Consider the following 24379-nt stretch of genomic DNA (forward strand, 5'->3'; position numbering starts at 1 on the left):
AGGCCTTTACTCAGGCATCCTCCCGCAGTCCAAAAACATGACTGGTAGGTTGTCTTCAAAGTTCCCGTAGCTGTGAGTGTGTATCTGCATGGTTGTTAGTCCTGTCCCCACCACCACCCTGCACAGATAAGGAGGAATGGATATATAGTTCAAAACCACTGAAATAAAAAAAAAAAACATAAGAAAAGAAAATTCAATTGTGGAGAAAACTTGCAAACAGTTTTGTGCTCCAGCTTTTTACATTTGCACATTTCGTGTTTATTGAAACATCCGACTCAGTGCAGCTCTGGACATTTATCTGATCCTGTGAGCGATGCTGAGATCAGCCCCTTTTACAGTGTTTAAATAAAATGTCGCTGTATAAGCTGAAAAAGGCCTGTCACTGGCTCCACAATATGACTTGGGCTGGAGTTGTTTTATGGCGGCAGCAGCAGTTTGGAACAACTACCATGACGAAACAGACCCACAGAACAGAGGGAGAGGCAGAGACGGATCACAAAGTGTGTGTGTGCATCTGTGAGAGAGTGTGAGGGAGCTAATAAAGTAACGTGATGGATGATGTTCTTTCTCCCAGAGGGACTAGCACCATGTAAATTGGCCCACACAATGCATTATGGATAAGGCAGTTGAGATTATAGCTTGTTAATGTGTCCCTCCCCTCCCTTCCTCACCCTCCTTCCCTCCCTCTGTTTTTCTCCTCATCCCTCTGTTTCGGCTCAGGCAGTGACATGGTCACCTCCTTGTTGGGGCGCTCTGGTCTTTTAGGCGCAGATGGGGAAGCTAACTCTCTGCCAGGCTTACTGCAGTGTGTTTCTGTGTGGGTTACTTTCCTTATGCGCGGGGGAAACAGTTCTCCTAATGAGGACCTAATTTAGATTTGGGTCCAAGATGCTGGTCCTAGCACTTCACAGGACTGAGATTTGCATGATTGACATGCAGCCATCAGCCATGGGTGTTACTCCAAGTGACAAAAACGGGTTAAATTGACCTTATGTGTATGAGAAAAAAAACTATGAGCCAACCAAAAAAAAAAAAAAAAAAAAAAAAAAGCAGAGACCGCTCAACAGCAGAGGCCAGGACTGTGGACATATGTCTGCTTCCTCACTTACCGACCCTGCGCCCCCTCCCTGCTCCGCTCCTCCCATGAGGATGCCCCTCGCAGCTTTTCTCCATCCTCCCCCCCGCTCCTCTACCCATACCCCAATGTACAGGCCCGTCCAGGGACCCGTCAGGCCATCTGCTGACGGAGGACCAGAGGAGGAAATGTGGCTGAAGCTGCTCTCGCTTACCAACACGGCTGGTGTTCAGTGTGTGTGTCTCAGGCTAGATGGTCCAGAGCACGTCTTGAGGTGACTCACAGTGTCTTTACCAGCATATTCACTCTCTAAGCTCCTAAAAGCTATCTGTGATGGCCATTGTTTGTTTTACAGTGCTAACCATGCTTACTGGCACCCTTGGTAAAGATGCAAAGAAAAAAAAAATACTTTAGGGAATAAAAACACCTCAACCAAATGTAAAATCCACAGAAATACATGTACAAATTAAATTAATGATTTCCAACTCTACGGGCATACAGTGCCTTGAAAAATGGTCCCCTCACAGATTTCCTGCTTTTGTTTGTCACATGTTAACGTTTCGGATCATCAAAAAAATTGTAGTATCAAACACAGATGACTTGAGTAAGTAGAGAATATCCTAAACAACGTTGTTCTCTGTGAAAAATGAATTTCTCTGTTAAATAATCAATTAACTATCATTAGTGGTTGTCTCTAGAAACACCCAGGCCTGATTATCGTTAAAGCTATAGAATCAAGACAGAAAGAAAGAAAAATACAGTACTATCACACGATAAGTCGCGCTTTTTTTCATAGTTTTGCGGATCCTGTGACTTATAGTCAGGTGCGACTTATATATCAAATTTTAATTGGTAAATCATACGGACCAACATGAACCAAGTAGGAAACATTACCGTCTATAACCACAAGAGGGCGCTCTAGGCTTGTGAAAACTATATAGTTCTCCTGTACCATTTAAACTTATAGGCAACAAAAACTGAACAGGTTTCTATGTTGTTTCACCGTTCCAGTCTGCACTCACGCAGCAGAGCGTAGTGTGGAGCAGCTCAAGGACCCAGACCGAAACAGAACCCTGTTACTGGGCCGTCCGTGAAGCTAACAGCTAGCGCTAGCTTACAGTTCTGTTGTCCAGGTGGTAACAAGTTTGCTAATGTACATGAGAACAGATGATAAACCAAGTCTGGAAAGGTTCATAAAGCTATTTCTAAAGCTTTGGGACTCCTGAGAACCACAGTGAGAACCCTTATCCACAAAAGGAGGCAGTGGTAAACCTCCCCCAGGAGTGGACGACAGACCAAAATCATTCCAAGAGTGCATCAATGTCTTTAAATTTAAATATGACTGAGATGATATAGCATGACGTTAAACTTGTCGTTCAAGCTCAATAACCCTACCATGTGGCTGACTTAAATAGTTCTGCAAATTAGACCAAATTGGCGCAGAGTTCCTCCAGAGCTACATAAAAGACTTATTGTCAGTAAAAGACAGCCGGTGCCATCAAGAATATCAAGTCATTCATTGTTAGCAGGCAATTCTTTTCTCACAAAAGGCTAGGTTGGTCTGGAAAGTCTTTTTTCCTTCTTTTTGTATTTTCTCAGGTCATCTTGGACTGATATAAACATCTGATAATCAGAAACATTTAGAGCTGTAGTTGGCAAATGGGCTGATTTAAAGCGGTTTTCCAGTCATACTGATCTCTCAAAGCGCTTTACACTACAGCCACATTCACCCAGTCACACTCATTCATACACCTATATGCAGATCAGTAGGCAACTTGGAACCCACAACCTTCCAATTGCAAGACAACTACTCTACCCCACTGAGCCGCAGTTGGTAATCCAGTTCAGAAACACTTTTTGTCATACTTGGTGTAATTCCCCCACAAGTCGAAATCACGAAACCAAGTCGTTCTTAAAGTGACGGGCTTTAATCAAACAGGGAGCATGATAGAGTGTCGTGAGAACTGTTTGATATACAGACAGAAAGCAAATAAAAACAAATTATTTCAGTGTAAAGACATCAAAGAAACAACGCGACCATACATACATGACGCAACAGAAATTTGTCACGTTACATCTTTACGGGCAAACAAAGATAACAGTAACAAACATAAATGTACCTCATTGGCCGCTTTCCCTTGAGAGAAAATTAGAAATCTTCTGTCCTTCAATGCACTATGCACTTCATCCAGTCTTATTTAATTATTATTGCTTTAATTATTATTATTATTATTGTCTTAGCCAGACCAACACTCAAAAAAGTTAACAAACTTTGATTCCCCCCTTTAATTAAGACATGTTCCCCCATATCAAAACAAACAATATACATGAAATACACAAAATTAAGACTTTTATATTAAACTATTTTTTACTAGACATGTATGTATTTATGAACTCTATATTTTTAACCTAATATTTGTTAATCTATTATTTATTTATTTATTTATTTATTTATTTATTCTGACTTTGATGGCAGCTACACTGGGTAAAAATGGTCCTTCCACCCTGAAAGTAGTCAATACATTATGTATTCAGAAAAAAGGAGATAAAAAAAATAGATCTCTGTGAAAGCTACAGGCCTGAGAAGAGGAGGAAGGCCTCAGTAGAAAGAAGTGAGACCAGAGTGGAAATGGGAGATTTTTTTTTCACTCGATTCCCCTGAGGAGCCGTTATTCAAAAAGGGACTTGAGGAAATTTCTCACTCTACCTTTAAGGGAGAGAAAACAGCAAAACCAGAAGGAATCCTTCACGGCTCAGTAGACGGCGTGTTACTGCAGCACGGCTCAGTAAATGTTAAGTTATCAAACATGATTTAACGAAACAAGACCTTGTTTCCCCCCAGCGTTGAGCTACATTTTCTGAATGTGAGCCACTCATCTTGATGGTGTTACTTTTGATGAACAGCTTGACGAACGGCTCCACTCAAACTCACAGGCGTTTGTATGAAGTTTCAGCTCAGTGCGTCTCCTGTTGTCGACTGACTAAACGTTCTGCTTCAGACTCATCCGTCCTCTAAAGCCGTTTGCATGGACGACAGACGACTCTGTTCAACGAGGCAAAAAAAAAAAAGCTGCAAAAATATGGGACGAGTCAACATAATCGTCACCCAAGTTCACGATGCTCATTTTCTCACTGAAACAGATATTTAAATCCGTCGTGGCTGGGCCTTTTTAGCTAGACACTTCTCCGCATCGTCATTGTGCCACCTCAGCATTAAAAGTACCAATGAACGTCTAGGAACGTAACCTTTAAAAGCATTTGAGCAAACGAGTTTGTTATTAATTGAACGTGTTTCATTTAGGTGAGCCAGACTGAGTCAGGCAAGCTTCGTCTCTGCTTGTGTTTTCCGTTGTGGACCCTCCATGGCTGTGTGCGTGGGTGGCTGCCTCCACCTATTAGAACGGGTCACCTCTCGCCCATGGAGAGTTTTCACGGCTGTGGAGCGGATTAGGAGCAGGCAGGGGGACAGAGGAGAAGAGATTATTGGGCAGTCTGGAAGGAGGAAGGAGGGAAGCGGGAAAAAAAGAGAGCATTAGCATCACTTCAGCCTTTCTTTGTGAGGTGAAGCTCATAGTCATCCGGAGAGCCTGAAGTGGAGGCAGGATAAATGCAGGAAGAAGCGAAGGGCTGGTTTAGCATCAGGGGCGACCTTTACAGGACAGGATGGATAAGTATGTTGGGTTGAGAAGAATCCATCCTAATAAAGTTTAAATTACGTCAACAACTTGTCACCATATCTTAAACATATGTGTGCTGTTTAATTTGTTTCACACTATAAAACTGTCACTGTCTTGGATATCGTTTAGTTGTTAACCCCCAACTAGCTGTATATCAGAAGGATGTGATACTTATGCTGACTTCAAAAAATGAAACCTGCTTTTGAACAATCTGTTTATCTCAATTCAGCATGAAATGTTTGACTATTAGGCGGCTTTCCATCCAAGCACCAGCACCAGCTCTGACCCAGTCTGAAATCCATGAATTTGTGTTGCACGATCCAAGCAAAGAGCATTTTTGCACGGTGCTGAGCAAAGCGCAAGTGGATCGCTGCTCCCACGTTGGACTGGAGGTGTGAGCAGCTCGATGGAGCTGATCAAAGTGGAAATCTGTTCAAATCTGACCACGGTGTGCTATGATCGATGCACACTGCTCTCTGATTGACAAGGTCTCATCCTAATTTCCTCTCAAAGTTCTTTGTCTTTCTCTCTCTCCCACTATACCAGTGTAAGTTTTAGCACAACAAAAAATGCAGCTTTGCTGTTTAGATGCAACCATTTTCTTGTTGTCATTTAGAAACTGGACGAACAAAGCACAGCCCTGTTAATGTTTGCAGTTTAGCGCTACAGGGTCACTGCAGACTTCTGCAGCAAGAACAGCCAATGAAGATTTCCATGTGGAAGTCCTTATAAGCTTTTAGGTCATCACTTCAACTTTTTCAGGCCAGTGGGCCCACTCTAGATCAGGCAGAGCAACACCTATTAAATGTATTGCCAAAGGCTTTGTCATGTGCAGAGGAGTACCTTTTTTTTTTTTTTACCTGTTGCCCTTTTATAAGGTGAAAAACACATTTGGCAAAGTGTTGGCATATTTGGATAAATAAATCAGAGGTCTGCCTGTTACACTGCCCACTAAAACCTTAGTGAAACAAATATGCATCAGCTGATTCAGTCCAGATTTGCTGCAGCTATAGTCAAGATGTGGATATACAAAGCCTGAGGCTTCTCCTATATTTTCAAAGGGGTTTCCATGTAGTTTTGCAGTGTTTATTTAGAAAAATATTAAGGCAAGACTCAGAAAATGTCTTTAATCACATATAAATCAGACATAGTGACATTTGTAATAGTGGTTCCATTTAAAAAATATTATTTAATGCCTTAGTGTCACACATATACAAACATTTGCATTTGTACTTTATAACTTTGGAGTTGTACTACATTTATATCAGATATGTCATTTCAGGCAAAAATTGCTCCTAAAATCCTCTGGGCTTAAGGGGTTAAAGTGTAGATGTCAGAGTTGTGCCACTTGGCATCAATAAATTCATTTAAAAAAAGACAAATTTATGATTAAAACAATGGGAAAAAACACAAGCTAAATCCAAAAAGTCTATATGAGATTCAAATGGTATACCCTTGAAAAACTACAGTTAAAATATTTATACTCTGTAAATGGACACAGAGATGCTGTTAATGTTTCCATGTAGAGAGGCGGTGGCTGTATCAAGCACCATAGATCACAGAATGCTTTAACATTGCAGCTCCGCCAATAACCAACGATTTTAGGATGAAGTTAACAGCTTAGACGGAGCAACGGCCCGTTGTGACACTGTGCATCCTTTAATATCATTACATGGTTTTTATCCCACTGTTCCAAACATTTTAAGAAACGTACAATGCCACAACATCCATTAATTATATCTATTATTATTATGACATTTAGAAAATAGAAATCTAATCTTAACTGACCTAAAACAAGAAAGGTTTAGTCTGATAATATGTCTGACAGTGAGAAAAATGATTATATATCCTTTTATGGTATATGTAAATATCTGGTTCTGCCTGTGTGTATAAACTACACTACAACAACTCAGAGTGTCAGAAAAGCATCATTGTTGTGAAAGGCTAGTGTAATGTGAGAGCGATGCACATCATGGCTGAAATGTTTATTAAGACAAAATTGTAAAATTCAGTAGGTAATTAGAAATGTCGTGTGGAGGCGATATTAATCTGTTCAGAAATGAAAAGATCAAAGTTCAAGATGTCCTACTGCATCTCAATAACTTTGATTAAAGTTCAAGGGTTGGTCCACACCATAATGGATTAATGGATTAAGAAAATCATTCTTGTTTTTAAAATACACTGTTTAATGTTTATCCAAATTACATAAAGCAGAGTTAAAGTGCCTGTTTAAATGTTCAGGAAAACATAAAAACATTTGATTGATCTGATTGCTAACAAGTATTCTCAATAAAATCCTCCCGCAGTCATAAATGTGAACCTTTGCTGAGCTGCGCTTTAAAGGAGCCTAGTCACATACTATTACTTTACAATTTTCTAGCCCAGCAGCTTTCTCCGCCTGCATACAAATGTTTCCTGATTAAATTATTCTATTTTATTTCTGTGTTTTACATTTTATTTTTGCTCTATTTGTTAGCAAACAAAGCGCTTTTGTGTATATTTATGAAAACAAGACCATGTGACCAGAAGATCGTTGTTCGGCGTCCATGCAATGAGCAAATAAGGAGAAGCAATGGAGCCTGCAGACATATATACGGCATTATAATGATGTTATGTTGAATAAATACAAGCATCGGTATATCTTCATTCTTACCCAGTGCAAAGTTCTTTTCAGGCTCAGAAAGGACTAAGTAGACACTTTCAGGACAAACGCTTGGCGTACCTTGTTTTATTTGAAGATGAATATAGTTTTCTTTTGTGTTTTCTTTCAATGGTCAAAATGCATGGCTAAGCCCACAAGGGCAAATATGGGGAAAAGCATGCAATGATTAATTTAAGGTACCTGGGAACTCGAATTTGAAATACCAGGAGAGTTTATTCATCAGGATAATTATCCGAATCACATGACCTAATCAACACGTCACCAGACAGAAAATCAACCGTCTTTCACGACTACCTCAGTCAACATACCTATATTCTATAGGAAATAAGTGGTCTAAAGAGAGCATAGGAGAGGAGGCAGGGCGATCTAGACTACTGGACTGAAGGTTTGATTGTTACTGAAATCTCTTTTATTAAACTAAAATTAAAAAAGTCCAGTTTTGTATGCTGCAAAGCCAGAATTGTCCCTAAATAAAAGCTTGATAATATCTGAAAAAGTTCATTAAAACTACAGAATGTTAACCTTTGGTCTAAAATCAGCTTTAAATTTCAAGGTTTACTTTTCATGAGTAAATACAGCTTGACTCGTCGTGCTTTAGTTCACATGATTATTATTAGTTTATATAAGCAGTCTACCGGTACTTTATTGTGACGGTTTATTGTACAGATAACACTGATTTCAGACCTCTGCAGTATATTACCGTAAATCTCTTTCCTCAGCAATAAGACGGTAAAAAGCATTATGCCTGATAGCGGAGCCGTTGGAAAAAGTTAGAAAGCACGCCGCTTTAAAGCCTCCTCGTGTACCGTCTCCCATCCGCGCTGATTTACAGCCTCGGCAGTCGGAGATGTTTAACGGGAATAGATGACACTTTTTATGGAGTGTTTACTCCCCGTCTCGGTGAGCGTCAAAGAGAAGCCTGAAGGTGATTAAAACCTAAAGTGAGCCAAACATTAAACCAGACAAAGTTCCTCATTTACAATTAGAGAGTTTGACTGATGGCCTTAATGGCCGTCTCTCTCCATCTCCTTTCCTCTCGCACATACACTAAGACACACTGAGAACCTGCTGCCAGTTGGTCTTAAAGAGGCAAATTCCTCTGCAGCGTTTCCTCAATGTCGTAAAGCGCCTGCCGTTAAAGCGATGCGTTTTCCATCCGTCTGCTCTCCCTGACATTCCCAGATAAAGTTGGCGTTAGGTTGATTTGCTGGGAATTTGCACACCATATGCTGCCGCGTCGAACGGCCACGTTTGGGCGGCCTAGGTTGCTGCATTCCCTAATAGCTGCATCATTGGAGCTTGTTTGTCTAATGTGCTTGTAAATGTTATTTATTGGGAGCCTGCCCACCATCCAGCTCCTCCACGCATGCTAAGGAGACAGACATAAGATATGCAAATGCTAACGTCGACCAAACTTCGCGGCAGTAAAACAGAACATTTGCATTTGATGTAGTACATAATAAACTGGTTATTAGCATTTTATACACGCGGAACAGCATTGAAAAAATGCAGCCGGAATTGGTGTAGTTTTTATTATTGCTCAGCACGATGAAAAACCCACATAGAGGCCACATGTGCACTAAAACGCGTACAGGAAAGGGTTCACATTAATACATAGAAAGACAGGTAGGTATTAACAGGACAGATTATTGTGTTTTTTTTTCATTGTCAGAGCTTTAAAGTATGCAGATGATCCGCCCTGATCTACCTCAGGAGGTAGTCATGAGGTCATAACAATGATGAACTCTAAGGGACTGTGGGTCCAGCACTGTTAATTACAGTGGAGGAGCTGTGATGCTGTCATAGTTCAAGCATTATGAAATAATGGACCAGAAAACTGAAAATGTGCCGTCGCTGGGTCTTTTAACAGGATGATGGAAACATCAACCCAGACCTAGTCCACCGGATACAAAATGTACAAAAGTGAACGCTGATTTGTTTGTGGTCATCTCAGTCCCCAGACCCAAGTCCTTTTGCAGAAACTGTGAGGTGAACTGAAGGGAAGAGAGGACAGGAGATGACCCGGGGGGTCTGGATGATCAACAGAGGTGGTTTAAGTAGAAGTGGTCATAGATGGCTCTCTGTGTCTACTCTGTGTGTTACTGTAAAATGTTTTGGGAGACTGACGGCTGTCCTTGCGGCAAAAGGAGAGGACTTTTTCTCAGAACTGTCCTGCACTAGCTTTTGCTACAGCAGTGAAATACTTTTGCCAAACTCTAGGAATGTATGAACGTCTCTATCCTGATCTAGGAAGGCAAATTTACTGCAGAGTTGTGCGTTGCCTCCAGTTCAGTGAACCGGTGAGATGGGAGCTGGTCAACCATTTAGACTCATCCTTGGGGAAACGTGCAGACAGATACACACGCAAAGTCATCGAAGATTGTAGCTAACGCTGTCTGTCTGTAACTGTGTTTCCTTTGGTCTCCAGAGACATTCTTCTAAGCTCCAGAAATATCCAAAATAACAGCAATTTATCCCTGTAGATATCTCATGACTACGTTGCCCAAATGCAGCCACTATCCTTTCATCTTTTACTCACTTTGTTGAATAAAACCGGGCAATCAATTTCTAAATTTACGGTTTTCTGGTTTTAAAGGGACCTGTCCAGGATGTATCCTGCTTCTCACCCAATCATAAGCAGCGGCACCAGCAGCCCCCACCCCACCCTGCTCGGAAAGTTTGCATTCACTAAATCGATGCTCCTAAGAGGCCTTTTGATGGGAAACTGCAAAAAAGACGGTTATTTATCTTAACGTTCACTTATAAAGGGTGCGTGCCTCGTGGATTGTGACGATCTAACAACCGCTTGCAACGTTTCGCTGCGGCGGGCCGTGTCTGTGAGACTGCGTTGTGCATCTGCGGTCTCCAGCATATGTCCAGAGGAGAGGGCTGTGCTTGTTAACATGCAGCGGCTGAACTGGGCCTGAGATCGAAGTCTACAGGTGAACCCCGCTCCCCCCCCCAAACTTCACCCCTAACACAGCGGCTTAAATCTGGCACATTAATCTCTCCTCTTCTCTCGTCATCGCCTCAGACATGCTCGCTTTCATTCCCCGCTTGCCGAGACCCCTGCCTCATTTTCTGGTCATGTGCATCCATTGCGAAGGGGGCGAAGCGGACACAAAGTGACACAGCAGAAGCAGAATGGGGAGACGAGGAGGCGAGGCCGGCGCTGCGGCCTGAAAGGAGGCGATGGGAGGCGTCTCATTGTCCCACGCTGAAAGGGACAGTTAAAAGGAGAATCGTGTAGCTGAATCCGTGTGTGTGTGTGTGTGTGTGTGTGTGTGTGTGTGGGGTGGAAGCTGGTTAAGTTATGCTGCTATGTGTGTGTTTTTGTGTGGGTCCTACGACCAGGAGGAGAATGACTGCTGACCAAAGAGAGGATGATGTTGAAAAAGGGATTCAAAACGTTAAAAGAATAGTCTGAAATATCTGGAAAGCACATAAACTAGAGCGTTTGCAGAGTCTAGCATCTCTCGCACGCGACCATCTACTTTGTTTCGTCTGGAAACGTTCTAGTTTAGGCCCCAAACGCACCCTGAGCCTGAGAAACTTTGTCGGTGCTTGGTGATAAAGCCGAGGCAAAGTTAAAACGGCGGCTTTGCAAACAGAGATTGAAGCACACGCCTCAATCAGTTGCGTTCCGTGAGGAAAACCGCAATCTGAGACGCCAAATTTGTCTGGGTGTGTTCAAACGGAAACAAATAATAAAAAAAAAAAACATGAAGGTATGCTTTTTCATCACTGAAATGTTAATTTAACTTGTTTTTGCCTAATTAACGGCAGTGTCTTCCAAGAACAAAACAGCCCCACCAATATTAATTAGGACGTCAATATTCATGTCGGCGGAGACGGTTGTGAGGTCTGTAATTACCGAGCTTTCCCATCATTTGATCATCTCTTTAATTAAAGGCTTGCCGTAATTTTCAAGGTTTGTTTACGTCTCACAAAATAGGAAATCTTATTGATATTTCCTTTCACACAGAATTCAACCAAACGAAACCGCCGTGGGGGAAAAAAAAAAAACAAGAGAAGTCCGGCTTTTAAAAAGTTTCCCCAGCATTTGTTTTAAGGCGCTCTTTAAAATGTCGAGTTGTCATCTGAATAAAACAAATCTCTGAGCTGGCTTTGACGATGAGTTTAGTTGCTGTCTTCCATCTGGCGTTCAAACAGTCTGGGCTTAGTAAAATCTCCTTTGTGAAGCTTCAAACTGTGGTTTGATGGCACCTTTGATGAGTCACATGAAAAACTATACGTCCGCACGCTTAGTTGAGTGTATTCCAAGGCTATCGGACTCGGAGTGACGATGTGGCTGAGTTTAGAGAAAATAGACTCAGCCACACACCAAATCGAGATGACATTTTCCAACTTTCTGGTCTGGACAGTTCATTTTTGCTGTAAATGCATGTATCTGACATACAATGTAAGTGGTTCTGTTTGCTTTCTCCCAAAGTTGCTCAACAACTCGTGGGTTTTTCTGTTCTTTGTAATGTCATACATTTTTCTGCAGCTTACGTCTACAAAGCGCCACACTCTGCATTTTTTTAATGAAATAGACCAGAGATTTATTTTTGTAGCAGCACAAATATAGTTCTTTCACACTTGATTGTTTTCTTCGGATTACCAAAAATGTCATTTTTTGAACTCACTTGTTGACATCGTTTTTTTAGGTAATTTTTATTTTATTTTTTTTTTTTTTTTGCAACCTCATTACCGAGAATGATCAGAGAGTTATTCTCACTAATTAGAATAGCCGTGGTGTGCTTCGGTAGGATGAAATGACCAGATGTTTTGGCTTAATTTACTTATTTAACTTCAGCAACAGATGTTTAGCGGCCAAACGAAAGAACAGAAATTCTGGGATTAGTAAAAACAGTGCCCGGTACAGTTTTGATATTTTCATTTAGGGGATTTTAAGGATGTGTTTAAACAGCTTTTCCATTTTCTTCCTGCTGATATTTGGGTAAATGTCCTTTTCACAACAAAAAGCATCATAGCCATCTGGACTCCCTGACGATTCTGGTCGGTTTCTAAATACCGACCTGGCATTTCAAACATAGTCAAATTTATCCAAAACAACTTTGGATGTGTGTCACTGATCATTGTCTTGTTAGAATATCCAAAAAATGTGCAATTTCCAATCATCTGAATAAACCTGTCCTGCTCGGGAAAAAGAAAATTGGCTGATATGTTTAGAAAAAAACAGGGCACCACCAAGGGTGAATCCTACCATGAGCTGGGAAGTGCCAGAGCACCAGAACCACTGTCTGCGGTGAAACGCGTTCACGATTAACATGGACCGGCCATGCGGACACCAAGACATAGGACCCTGCGCTGAAACTGACACCTTGAAGCTCTGTGTTTATGAACTCTTCCTGAGACAACATAAATTATTAACATCACCTTTTTAAAAAAAAAAAAAAAAAAAAAAAAAAACACTCTTTTTGTTATGGCTACATTTCAGATCTAACGTTTTTTGCAAACACGGTTTCAATAATAAAAAAAAACTTCAACCTTTTACATTTTATTTCATGTTTAGTATAGAAACTTGCTGTAATATTCTGAGTTCTGTTATGGTTTGTTAGTGTTAGTTTTCCTTCTCTTTCATGTCTTTTGTTATCTGGCTGTTTTGAGTTCTGTCTGGTTTGGATTCTTGTTTAGGTTTGTGCTTACTGTTTTAGTTATGTCTTCAGATGCTTCTTAGTTTAGGTTTTGTATTTCTGATCTGTTCCTGTTTTGAGCCTCGGCACTGATGTCTGGTCTAATTACTTACTCTGCACACCTGCCTAACTCCACCCCTGCTGCAATCACCTCTCACCGGTTTCACCTGATTCCACCTTCATATAAACTGCTGAGACCAGACATCAGTGCCAGGTTGTCCTGTTGAGTATGGGTGAGTCTCCTCCTGCAAATTCTGTGTTAGGTTTGCTTTTTGGATTTTTTGACCCCTTTCCCTCCAGAAACCTGAGCCAGTCTGTCCGGTCTGTTCCTGCCTTGTCTGCCCTGCTCGTTTGTTTATTTTTTGTGTCTTCTTTTTGTTCAACAGTCTGTTTGGATTTTTTCCCCTGTTTTTTGAGTTGGTTATTAAAGAGCTTTTTTTTAAGAAACCTCTGCTGGTCTGGTTGAATTCTGGGTCCTTTCCCTCAGAACATTACACTTTCCTCCTGCACGGTGAAAATAAGAGATGTTAATCATTGCTTTGGAGCTGGAAGATGTTGGCAGGGTTACAAGACTGACAGGAGGGTTTGTGGGATGGTTGGAAAAACAGAAATGAGTACTAAAAATTAGATTAATTTTATAAATCAGTAGCTGCCAGCTTAAACAAACAGCACGTGAAGAACAAATCTTAAGATGTTCAGTGTGAAGAAAATTGGGAGAACACAAAGTTACCAGGTGTCTCTAGATAAAGTTACTTAAATGCTTTTTGATTATAAAATTTTATTCCAAAATTGATGAAAGCTCAAAATCTAAAACTGAGAGTTTGAGAGAACAGTTGAAAAAAGTTTGTTGCCTTTGCTGTTTTTAGATCTGCAGTTGCAGTGGCATTTATATTTTATTTTTTGTCAGCAGCGCTGGTGACGAGCCAACAACAATTACAGCAGGACTAGCTCTAATATAGTTGTCCTTAGTGATGACGTTTGATATTAAGCCCTTTTCCACTCATTTGCAGAAACCAATGTTCCCGATGCATAAACCAGGCAATGATAAACCAATTCACTTTGTCTGAGGGAGATCGCCCTAATAGGAAAAATACTAATATTGGTTTTATCTTGAACTGGTTTAATTTCTTCAGCATTATGTTTCAGTTAACCCCACTATAATTCACATTGTTTGTATATTCTGTTAACACTAACTACACTGTTAAGAAATATTTAAAGAATCTTACATTTTTCATCAAATCTAAATAGGAAAAAAAGAATAGTGCTGGTATCCATGCTGATCTGGAATGGAAAATGTGTTAGGAACCAAAGGGTGCCACATCATTTTATGAAAACGATAATATTCAACCCACAGACGGCTCAATCCAAAGTCACACAGAAAGTGAAACTAAAAACCTGAAGCAGCAGACTGGTCCAATTTGCTGAAATGTCACTGCAGAAACTCAAAATGGTGCTCAGAACCTTGTCTGGCCCCGACGTACTTCTATAACTTACTCCACCGAGCATGCTCCTTATGGGATGAAGGATGGAGTCCTGGGGTGTCTCCTCCTTGATCCTGACCAGGGCATCACTGCGCTCCTGGACAGTCTGAGGTGGAACCTGGTGGTGTCAGATGGACCCAAACATGATGTCCCAGAAATGTTAGATTAGATTTAGTTCAGGGGGGCGTGGAGGCCGGTTGATGGTATCAACTCCTTCATCCTCCAGGAACCGTCTGCGTACTCTTGCCACACGAGACCAGGCATCATCATCCACCACAGGGACCACGGTACCAGCGACGGGTCCAACAACGGGTCTGAAGATGTCGTCCTGATACCTAATGGTTGTCTGTGTGCCATCGTCTATCCTGTACCGGTCTGTGCGTCCCTCCATGGAGATGCCTCCCCAGAACAACACCGATCCACCACCAAACCGATCAAGCTGAACAATGCTGCAGGCAGCGTAACGTTCACCTCAGCTTCTCCAGACCCACGTCTGTCACATGAGCTCAAAGGGAACCTGCGCTCGCCTGGGAGAAGAACAGGTAGTCAGTGCTGGACCTGCCATTCAGGTGTTCTCTGGGAAATGCCAGTCGAGCTCCACGGTGCTGAGCAGTGAGCACCGGACCTACTGGAGGACGTCGGGCCCTCAGGCCTCCCTCATGAAGTTTGTTTCTAATTGATTGGTCAGAGACATTCACACCAGTGACCTGCCGGAGGTCTCCTTGTAGCGCTCTGGCAGAACTCGTCCTGTTACTCCTTGCACAAAGGAGCAGATACCGGTCCTGCCGATGGGTTGAGGACCTCAAATGCCCCGTTTAACTCTCCTAGAGTAACGGCCTGTCTCCTAGAATCTCCTCCATGCTCTTGAGACCGTGCCGGGAGACACAGCAGACCTTCTGACAGCGGCCCACATTGATGTGCCGTCCCGGTGGAGCTGGACTGCCTGTGCGACCTCTGTAGGGTCCAGGTATCGCCTCATGCTGATGCTACCAGTAGTGACTCTGACCCTGGTCAATGCAAAACTGCTGAATAGCTGTCAGAAATGAGGAGGGAAAACATGTCTGTGGCCTCCAGCTGTGAAACCATCCATGCTTTTGGGGTCATCTCATTGTTCCCCCTTTAGTGCCCCTGTTGTTAGTTTCATTAACCCCTCCACTACTGACCTGACCTGATTGATATTTTTATTATTTAACTGACTTGGTGTTATACTCCTAAATGTGTCTCTTTAACGTTTTTATTTTTATTTTTTGAGCAGTGTATAATGGATTTTAAATTGTGAACATTTTCTTTCAACCATCTGTGGAGGCAGAGGGAGTAAATATTGCTGTGAAAAACAGCTTCCCGGTTTTAACTCATTCTTGGGAGAATGTTTTACAGCGTTTATGTTCAGAATACAGATGAAAGAAATCAGCCATAACCCAGAGGCTTTATTGAGAGAAGTCTCCCTGAAGTTGCTTGTTCCTGTGTGCAATGCTCCTGTGGGACACATGGTGTCGACTTACTCTAATAAACATCTGCTAATGTTGCACCTTTCCTTGGGATTTGGAGGAATTATAATGCTGTTTTCAGAGCATATCAATGTGAGAAAAATCTGAATTTATGGCTGCAGATTACCAACCTGGGACAGGGTGCTCTGGTTCATCTCTCCTCTGCCACCAGTGCAAACTACATGGACGTCAGAGTCCATGAAATACAGTCATGGTGGGCAGTTTTGAGCGACTTTACATACAGTAGGTTGCAAAATGAAACATTCATGTCAAAATCGCTGGTTGTAATTTAGCTAGTTTTTGATAAAACGATCCCTTTCCATGTTTGCAAAGTAATTTCCCTTTCTCTCGTGAAGACTGCACAACACTTGAGCAAACTGCAGGCTCCTGAGGAGCAGCGACCCTCTCAGAATCAGTTCATTATATTTAAATAAACAGATCCTCGGTGGAAAAGCTAACGACACACTGTTAGTTGGAAATGGGGGAACATTCATAACGTCCCGAGGTTCTAGGAACACACCGAGGGACTTTCTAGAGCCAGGTTACCGTCAAAAAAACCAACCCAGGGCTTAGAGTTTGGGTCAAAAATGTAAATGAGCTAAAGCCTAAAAGTCCAAGGACGTTCGATTAAGTAATAAGTAACTAGTTTTCATCCTAACCTCTGTGTTCATTACCTTTGATACAAGCTTATAATTTTAACAGCACTATCTGGGGGAAAAAAACTGTTTAACTGAGGCAACATTTTCTAAATAGCTGGTGGCATATATATATATATATATATATATATATATATATATATATATATATATATATATATATATATATATGTATATATATATATATATATATATATATATATATAATGTGACAAGGCTTAAACTGCTTATTTCTCAGAGAAAGTTTTTTTTTTTTTTTAGAGGGTAGGAACAGGCCGAACCAGAAGGGAATGAGTAAGAGGGGCGGAGGGATGAAGACGCATGAACAGAGGAATAAAAGGAAAGCGAAGAGCTTACGCGGTGAAAAGAGCACATGATAGGCAACCTGCTGCGACGGTAGTCTGGGAGAACGGTGAATAACGGCCTCCATTTAGGCCAGTGTCCTAGTGGTGTGCAGCTAAGGCCTAACATGGACACACACACACACACACACACACACACACACACACACACACACACACACACACACACACACACACACACACACACTGAAAGCCACTACTCTGAAAATGATGTGTTCCTGCACAAGCTGATACCTGACACACACACACACACACACACACACACACACACTCAAATCCTCCCCCTCATTCAAACATTTCTCCACATTGGCTGGATTAGGAACACTTTCTCTTGGATGTGTGAGGCTGCTCCACGCACAAAGAAACACTTGGGGACAGGATTAGCAGGCTTAAAGCGGATTCACATATGTCCAGTTCAAGCAATTGGTATTCAAAGCTTTACACTTTCAAATGCCACCAAGAGAGAGCAAAGCCGACCAGCACTTTTCTTTGCATTGGCAGCACCTTTATGAGGAGGGCTCTTTCTGCTGGGCCAACAATGACGGCGTGAATACACATTTTCACTGTTCTACCAGGGGGATCTGGTTGGGGAAGGGCAGAGCTCCCAGCGGAGGCCGACATTATTATCCAATGAAGTGGAGGGCGGCTGGGTGCAGACGGACAGGACGGACAGATGGAGGGATGGAGGGATGCTGAGGTGGCGATCAGAGGAAGAGTGCTTTAGCGACTTCCACTTTTTATTGTTGGCGGCCCGTTCCTGCACTCCACCTCTACAAAACAGATCTGGAGTAGACTCTTCAGAGTGGAGAGAGGCTCTCAGCACCTCAATGGAGAATGCCTGGTCCGTTTAGGAAGTTGTGACATTTTTTCCACAGCAACGGGCTGAGAGACTTTTTATGTATGTTTTAATAAATCTGATGGTCTTTCATTTGTGGATTTGACTGTTTTGGCTTTTAGGGTTTTTCCCCCCCCCCACCAAAGAAGTGAAGCATATTTTCGTATATGTGAAACAGGGACGAACAACAACAGGAAAACATGGAATTGCAAAATCTATTATTGAACATTGCAAAGATGATTTTGGTTTGAATTAACTCACATTGTTGTTGCTTTAATTTTCCAACAAATCGTGTCAACTTTCTTGAGAGCAGAATTATATAAAAGCCACCTGGTTTTATTGTGGGATTTTTATGGCTGCAGACATGTCAAAAACGATATGCAACGATTAAGTGGCCCCCGGCCCGTGTTTCTAAGACACCTTCAACTTTCACTATCATGCATTTATTCAGAACAGCTTTGTTTTTTTGACTGTGAAAAAAGCTGTTTAAAAGGTAAAATAAAAAACTAACATAACCTTTTTGCGATAATAAGATAATAATGAGAGGGTTCATATAGTCCTGCCATGCAATATACAATACTTCTGTGACAGGGTAATGGGTAATGATATCTTCTTCTGGCAAAAAAAAAAAAAACACAATCCTTGGTTTGATCCAACAGGATTTTTTTTCTCAGCTCTATGATGGTTTCCTGCTCCTGTTACAGTATTACAGCATTTTCCCTGATTTACGGTTCATAGGGAACATTTGAAACATTTTAAAAAGCAGATTCCGATTGTCTTCCTTTCCTACTGAAGAGATCATCCAGATAGAGTGAAATTTTTTCTAGATAACTCTGATGTAAAATAAATGTTAATGTTTATTTTTTGTCATCTAGTTTATAAACTAGATGACAAAAAAGGAATGATCCAACCCACTATTACCATCTAATATAGAACAGATTACTAGATCAATGTGTGCTTCTGTGCTTGTTTGTCTCTCTTGTTGTGTCTCTGCTCTGTCTTCTGTAACCCCCAGTCGGTCGAGGCAGATGACCGTTCATACTGAGCCCGGTTCTGCTGGAGGTTTTACTTCTCGTTAATGGGGAGTTTTTCTTCCCACTGTCGCTTCATGCTTGCTCAGTATGAGGGATTGCAGCAAAGCCATGGACAATCCAGATGACTCTCCCTGTGGCTCTACGCTTCCCCAGGAGTGAATGCTGCTTGTCGGGACTTTGATGCAATCAACTGGGTTCCCTTATATAGGACATTTTTGACTAATCTGTATAATCTGACCCAATCTATATAATATGATTGATTTTGACTTTGTAAAGTGCCTCGAGATGACATGTTTCATGAATTGGCGGTATATAAATAAAACTGAATTGAAATTGAATTGAAAAAGTATGACAAGAATTAACATAAATGGTATAACTTGGACTTAATGGAGTGATTTGTTGTTGGGGGCAATAAGTTGTGGAGCTACCCCACTTTTTTTGGGTCATTTTTGTGGTACTTTAATGAAAGTAAGTAGGCTGACAGGAAGGGGGCTAAGAGAAAGAGAGAGACGCGGCAACGGTTCACATGCAGGCCGGTATAAAACCCACAACAGCTGCATCGAGGACTAAGGTCGTGTGCGCTACCCCTCCACCTCTGCCATGTTCCAGGGTTCGGACACCTGTTGATGTGGGCTTCAAGTGCAGCCAGAATCCACCCAACCTACTGGCTGTATTTTGGCATGTAGAGCGAGGACAACATTGCAGTCATTAATATTGTGATGACAATCGCAGTTAGACATTTTCTGTTGCTCTAATTGAGAAAGTAAATTCCTTTTTTCTGTATGAAAAGTCGCTTCGGAATGTGTGCCTCTAAGTGACCTAATGCATCGTCCATACAAAGAAAAACATGTTTCTTTTTAACAACCTGTGACCTTTTGTATAACATGTGTATAACTTAATACCTTCCTCAGATGGCTATTTTAACACACTATTTGACTGCCTTTCTCTTGGTCACTTCAAAAGGTTGTTACTGAAAACATCCAAAATGAGAAAAACTTCTTATTCCTGTAGGCGAAAGGCTATAATCTTCAGAGTAGAGAATCACCGGGACCTTTCTGATTTGTTACGTTAACGTTTTCTTATACGAATGCCAAATGGGTGCTATTAAGGTTCCTCACAGAAGAGACTGAAAACAGTTGAACTGAAACTGGTTTTATTAAGTTATAAAACCGTGAGAGCTGTGAAATGATCCACTATGAGTGGTAATATTCAACCTGGGTTAATATCATGAGGTTGGGAATTTAAACCTGTCTTTTGTTTAATGGAAAGATTACTTGTTTGAAAATGCTGAAATGTGGAGACACTACGTTATCATGGTTTAAAGTAATACATCATTCATTTCTAAAGAAAATGTTTTAGGAAAAATAATATAATCTACTTACCATTTATTCTACAATGTGAAAAATCTCTCGGGTTATCTCAAGCCAATCTTAGAATCCTCAGAGAAAGTTTGCCAACCGAGGAAGTGAGGTCTGAATGCTTTTCATCCTCATTTTGTTGGGCCCGTGAATTTCTTTTCCTTTAAGGTTTTCTTGTGTTTATATTGTCTCAGCTTAATGAAGTGAACTTATCGTTTGGATTGTTCCTTCTTAATATTAATTATTCAATTTAGTGAGTAAAAACCACCAAGGCATTGCGAGCCCAGCGCCAGACTGGGCCAGTACCACATGGTAATCTAAGCGTTAGCTCCTGGCCGGCTGAACAAACTGTCCAGAGACCCAGGCCATCTTTGCCAGGAGAAAGGAGAGCGGCAATCCCATATCAAGAGTTTCAAGCAATTTGGGTGAAAAACGTGAAGGCACAGCACCTTTCAAATAAAGGTAGAGCACTGTTTTCAGTTCTGTTGTGCCCGGTTCTGGTGAAGAAAGCTAAAGAGTGAGGGTTGGGTTCCTCTTCTTTTCTACATCTCCCCTTTAAGGTGCAACATAGTCATCAGAAGTTAGGATAAGCACATAAAAAAACCCTTCTTTAAGTTTCAGAGAAACTGATAAGCTATTGACTAATTTAAGATTTAAATCAGGTTCTATAATAAAACATAATTTTATTTTTTAAAGAGGAAACTTGTGCCTGTTTGTTTCCACTGGATTGAATTCTTGAGTCCTGACCAGAACCAGGAAAGTGATTCATCACCTACCAGCTCGCATCCTCGGAGTGGCTCCCTGTTAAGAAAAAGATAGAACATGTAAAGTTATGTTGTTTAAAGCTAGAATTAATCTTCTTGGACATAAATACGGCAGATAGATATCAGGTGATTAGTGATGTTTTCACTCAGTGTTCCATAGGACTAGAGTAGAGGTAGGAAGCGTTTTAGTTTTAGTTCCTCTCAACTCTTAAACCAACTCATTGAAAACCTGAGACCTTAGTATTAAGTTTTAAATTCATCATTATTTGTTGCGCTGTTTTATTTATTTTCATTTTAATATTTCTTTAACTTTGTCTTATTGTGTTTTATTGTTATTTTTCAAGGATTTTCTTCACTTAAATTTTTTAACACTTTCCCGTATGACTGTAAATCTATTCAAGTTATGTTGTGAATGAGTGAAGCTTATTTATAATAATAATAATAATAATAATAATAATAATAATAATAATAATAATAATAATAATAACAATAATAATAATTATTATTATTATTATTATTATTATTATTATTATTATTATTATTATTATTGTTGTTGTTGTTGTTGTTGTTGTTGTTGTTAAAAGATTTAAAAAACTGCTCCAAAGAACTTTTATAGAGACCGTCGTAATCTGGGTGAACTTTGACGCCCACATGCTGCCATATGGGAGCGCACGGAGTCACAGAGTGGGACTGTCACCGGATAAAGACAGAGCCGCTGAATGGCAGGACGATTTACCTTCCCATTCCTGCGCATTTTCTCGTCATCACAGTCCGAGGCGCATTGCTGCTCTCACTTTCCATAGCTTCACTGACATTTTCTATCTTATAGATTTTACGAAAGTTTCCCCCCCCCCCCCAAAATACGCGTATTCTCTTCAACAAAACTTGTTCTGAATTTCTTGCTTTATGCGTAACTCTGTCGTGCGTAAAATGTTTTTTGGTTACAACAAAGCCTCTAAAGAATAATTGCACAACACGCTGATAATATTGGAGAAATGTCATTAAACGCGCTGCTTTATAACCGACCGGTTCGTTCCTGCGTTTTGGCAGAGGAGAGCTTTGACCTCCAGCAGCGTCCTGACAATGGCAGTGAATGGCTGCGCAGCGCGGTCACTGGGACAGCCGAAGCACGCCGCCCCTTTCTCGCCTGCACGTCATCCTCCTAACCAGGCGTTATGAATGGGAAAGCCGCTTTTGTCTGTCCCCGCGTATAAATACGCACCATGAGTGTCCTCCTCATACACACTGAGAGAAAGGCAGCAGCCACAGCAGCAAAGCGGTCACTGCAAAGCGGGACAGGACGCACACAGGCAACATCAGGCGACCAGAGCGAGCAAAGGCTCGGAAAACAGAGGAGGAGAGTGACTGACATATAGTGAAACGAGAGAGGGGAGGGAGAGGAGAAGAGAGGAGAGGAGAGGAGAGGAGAGGAGAGAGGGAGGAAACAAGCAGCGACCTCCTACCCAACAACATCGGAAGCAAACTAATAAAATGAATTCAGACTCCAGCCCGAGCAGCAGAGCTTCTTCCCCGGACATGGACGGCATGTTTCTTCGAGACCACCACCCGCTCCATCACCACCACCACCACCACCTCCACCAACACGTCGGCTCATCCGTGACCTCCTCCACGCAGAGCGGTGAGCAGCAGCGCCAAAAGATGACCGGCGGCGAGCTCCTGCGCGCTGGAGACACCAAGCCCGCGTCGGTGGGAAGCAGCAGCAGCAGCAACAGCAGCAGCAGCAGCAACAAGTACAAACTGAAGAAGCAGGTCACCGAGGAGGAAATGTACCAGCTCCGACTCAAGATCAACGGCCGGGAGCGGAAGCGCATGCACGACCTCAACCTGGCTATGGACGGGCTGCGCGAGGTGATGCCGTACGCGCACGGGCCCTCGGTGCGGAAGCTGTCCAAGATCGCCACGCTGCTCTTGGCCAGGAACTACATCCTGATGCTCACCAGCTCCCTGGACGAGATGAAGCGGCTGGTGGGGGAGATTTACGGCGGGCAGCATTCGGCCTTCCACTGCGGGACCGTGGCGCACGCTGCCGGCGCCGGCGGACACTCTGCTGGACCCGCCGCGGCAGCGGCAGCCGCCGCCGCCGCCGCGGCCGCGCACCAGGTGCACCCTCTCCTTGGAGGCGCGCTGTCTTCCTCCACGTCCTCCACTCTGTCCAGCGCGCTGCCCGGACTCGCATCCATCAGAGCGCCCCACGCGCTGATGAAGGGCGCGCCGGCTGCGCCCCCGGCCCTGCAACTGGGCTCCGGCTTCCAGCACTGGGCCGGCTTGCCCTGCCCCTGCACCATCTGCCAGGTGCCTCCTCCACCGCACATCCCCATCACCTCCACGGGCCTAACGAGACTGACAGGGGAGGGGAAGGACGGCTTGAAATGATGTCTGACACACAGAAGAGACTGAGAGATAATCTGACATCTGTACATACAGAAATCAGGGCATGGGGTGCATGTTGTCGTTTAGTCTGTTTTCTTGTTAAACGTATCTAAGAACAAAATCCTCCTTGTAACAAGGACTTCTAAAGACTGACTTTTGAGTTTGCCACTCGCTGGTAAAAAAAAAAAAAAAAGTGCAACAGGATGCCATGTTCCTCCGGTGTTTGACTGAATTTCGTTTCATTGTGACAGGTGACGGAGGCTGCATGAACCTTTTGTTTTAACTTCACAACAGGCGTCATTTTGTGAGAAACGAAGAATGCTTTCTGTGCCTTGTACCAAGGAGTTTATACACTTACATGAGAGTTATGAGATTAATGGATTTGGCTGAAACGACTGGGCGGGAAACAGTTTTAGATCTATTTCAGCAGCGTGGCTTGTTTTGTCTGATTGTGCAAATTTTTTTATGAACAAGTTTTTGTTTGTTGCATGTTTGTATAATGATCTTGGCATGACTGTTTTTTGCAGAAAAGACTTTGCCCAGAGACCCTGTGTGTTTATTTTTGTACATTGTCGATGACTGATTCAAACAAATATTTATTATCACCCAGCGGTGAAAAATTTCAATAAAACTGGAATCATGGATCATAAACTCTGTCTTTTGACTTCAATTCATTACCTCGTCAAACATTAAGTTATTATTATTATTATTATTATTATTATTATTATTATTATTATTATTATTATTATTATTATTATTATTATTATGCTATTAGATTTTGTGTTTTTTTTAAGTTTTACACATTTTTTTGTGCACCACTGAGTTTGCTCTGAGAAATACAGAAGAAAATATTTAGACAACAAAAACGTTTTCATTTTTCCCGTTGAACATATTTAAAACGTGTTTATACTATTAATATATAAACCTGATTTCCCTT

General features: G+C 41.9%; 1 protein-coding gene across 1 annotated transcript; it reads left to right on the forward strand.

The window, feature by feature from the left end:
- The first annotated feature begins 22272 nt into the window (after window positions 1–22272).
- Window positions 22273–24068, forward strand: olig3 (oligodendrocyte transcription factor 3). Its single transcript, XM_021317760.2, has one exon. The coding sequence runs from the start codon at window positions 22543–22545 to the stop codon at window positions 23443–23445; it is 903 nt and encodes a 300-aa protein (XP_021173435.2). The 5' UTR covers window positions 22273–22542; the 3' UTR covers window positions 23446–24068.
- The last annotated feature ends 311 nt before the right edge of the window (window positions 24069–24379 follow it).

This window comes from Fundulus heteroclitus, chromosome 22 (assembly GCF_011125445.2).
Source record: "Fundulus heteroclitus isolate FHET01 chromosome 22, MU-UCD_Fhet_4.1, whole genome shotgun sequence".
In the NCBI taxonomy this organism is placed as follows: Eukaryota; Metazoa; Chordata; class Actinopteri; order Cyprinodontiformes; family Fundulidae; genus Fundulus; species Fundulus heteroclitus.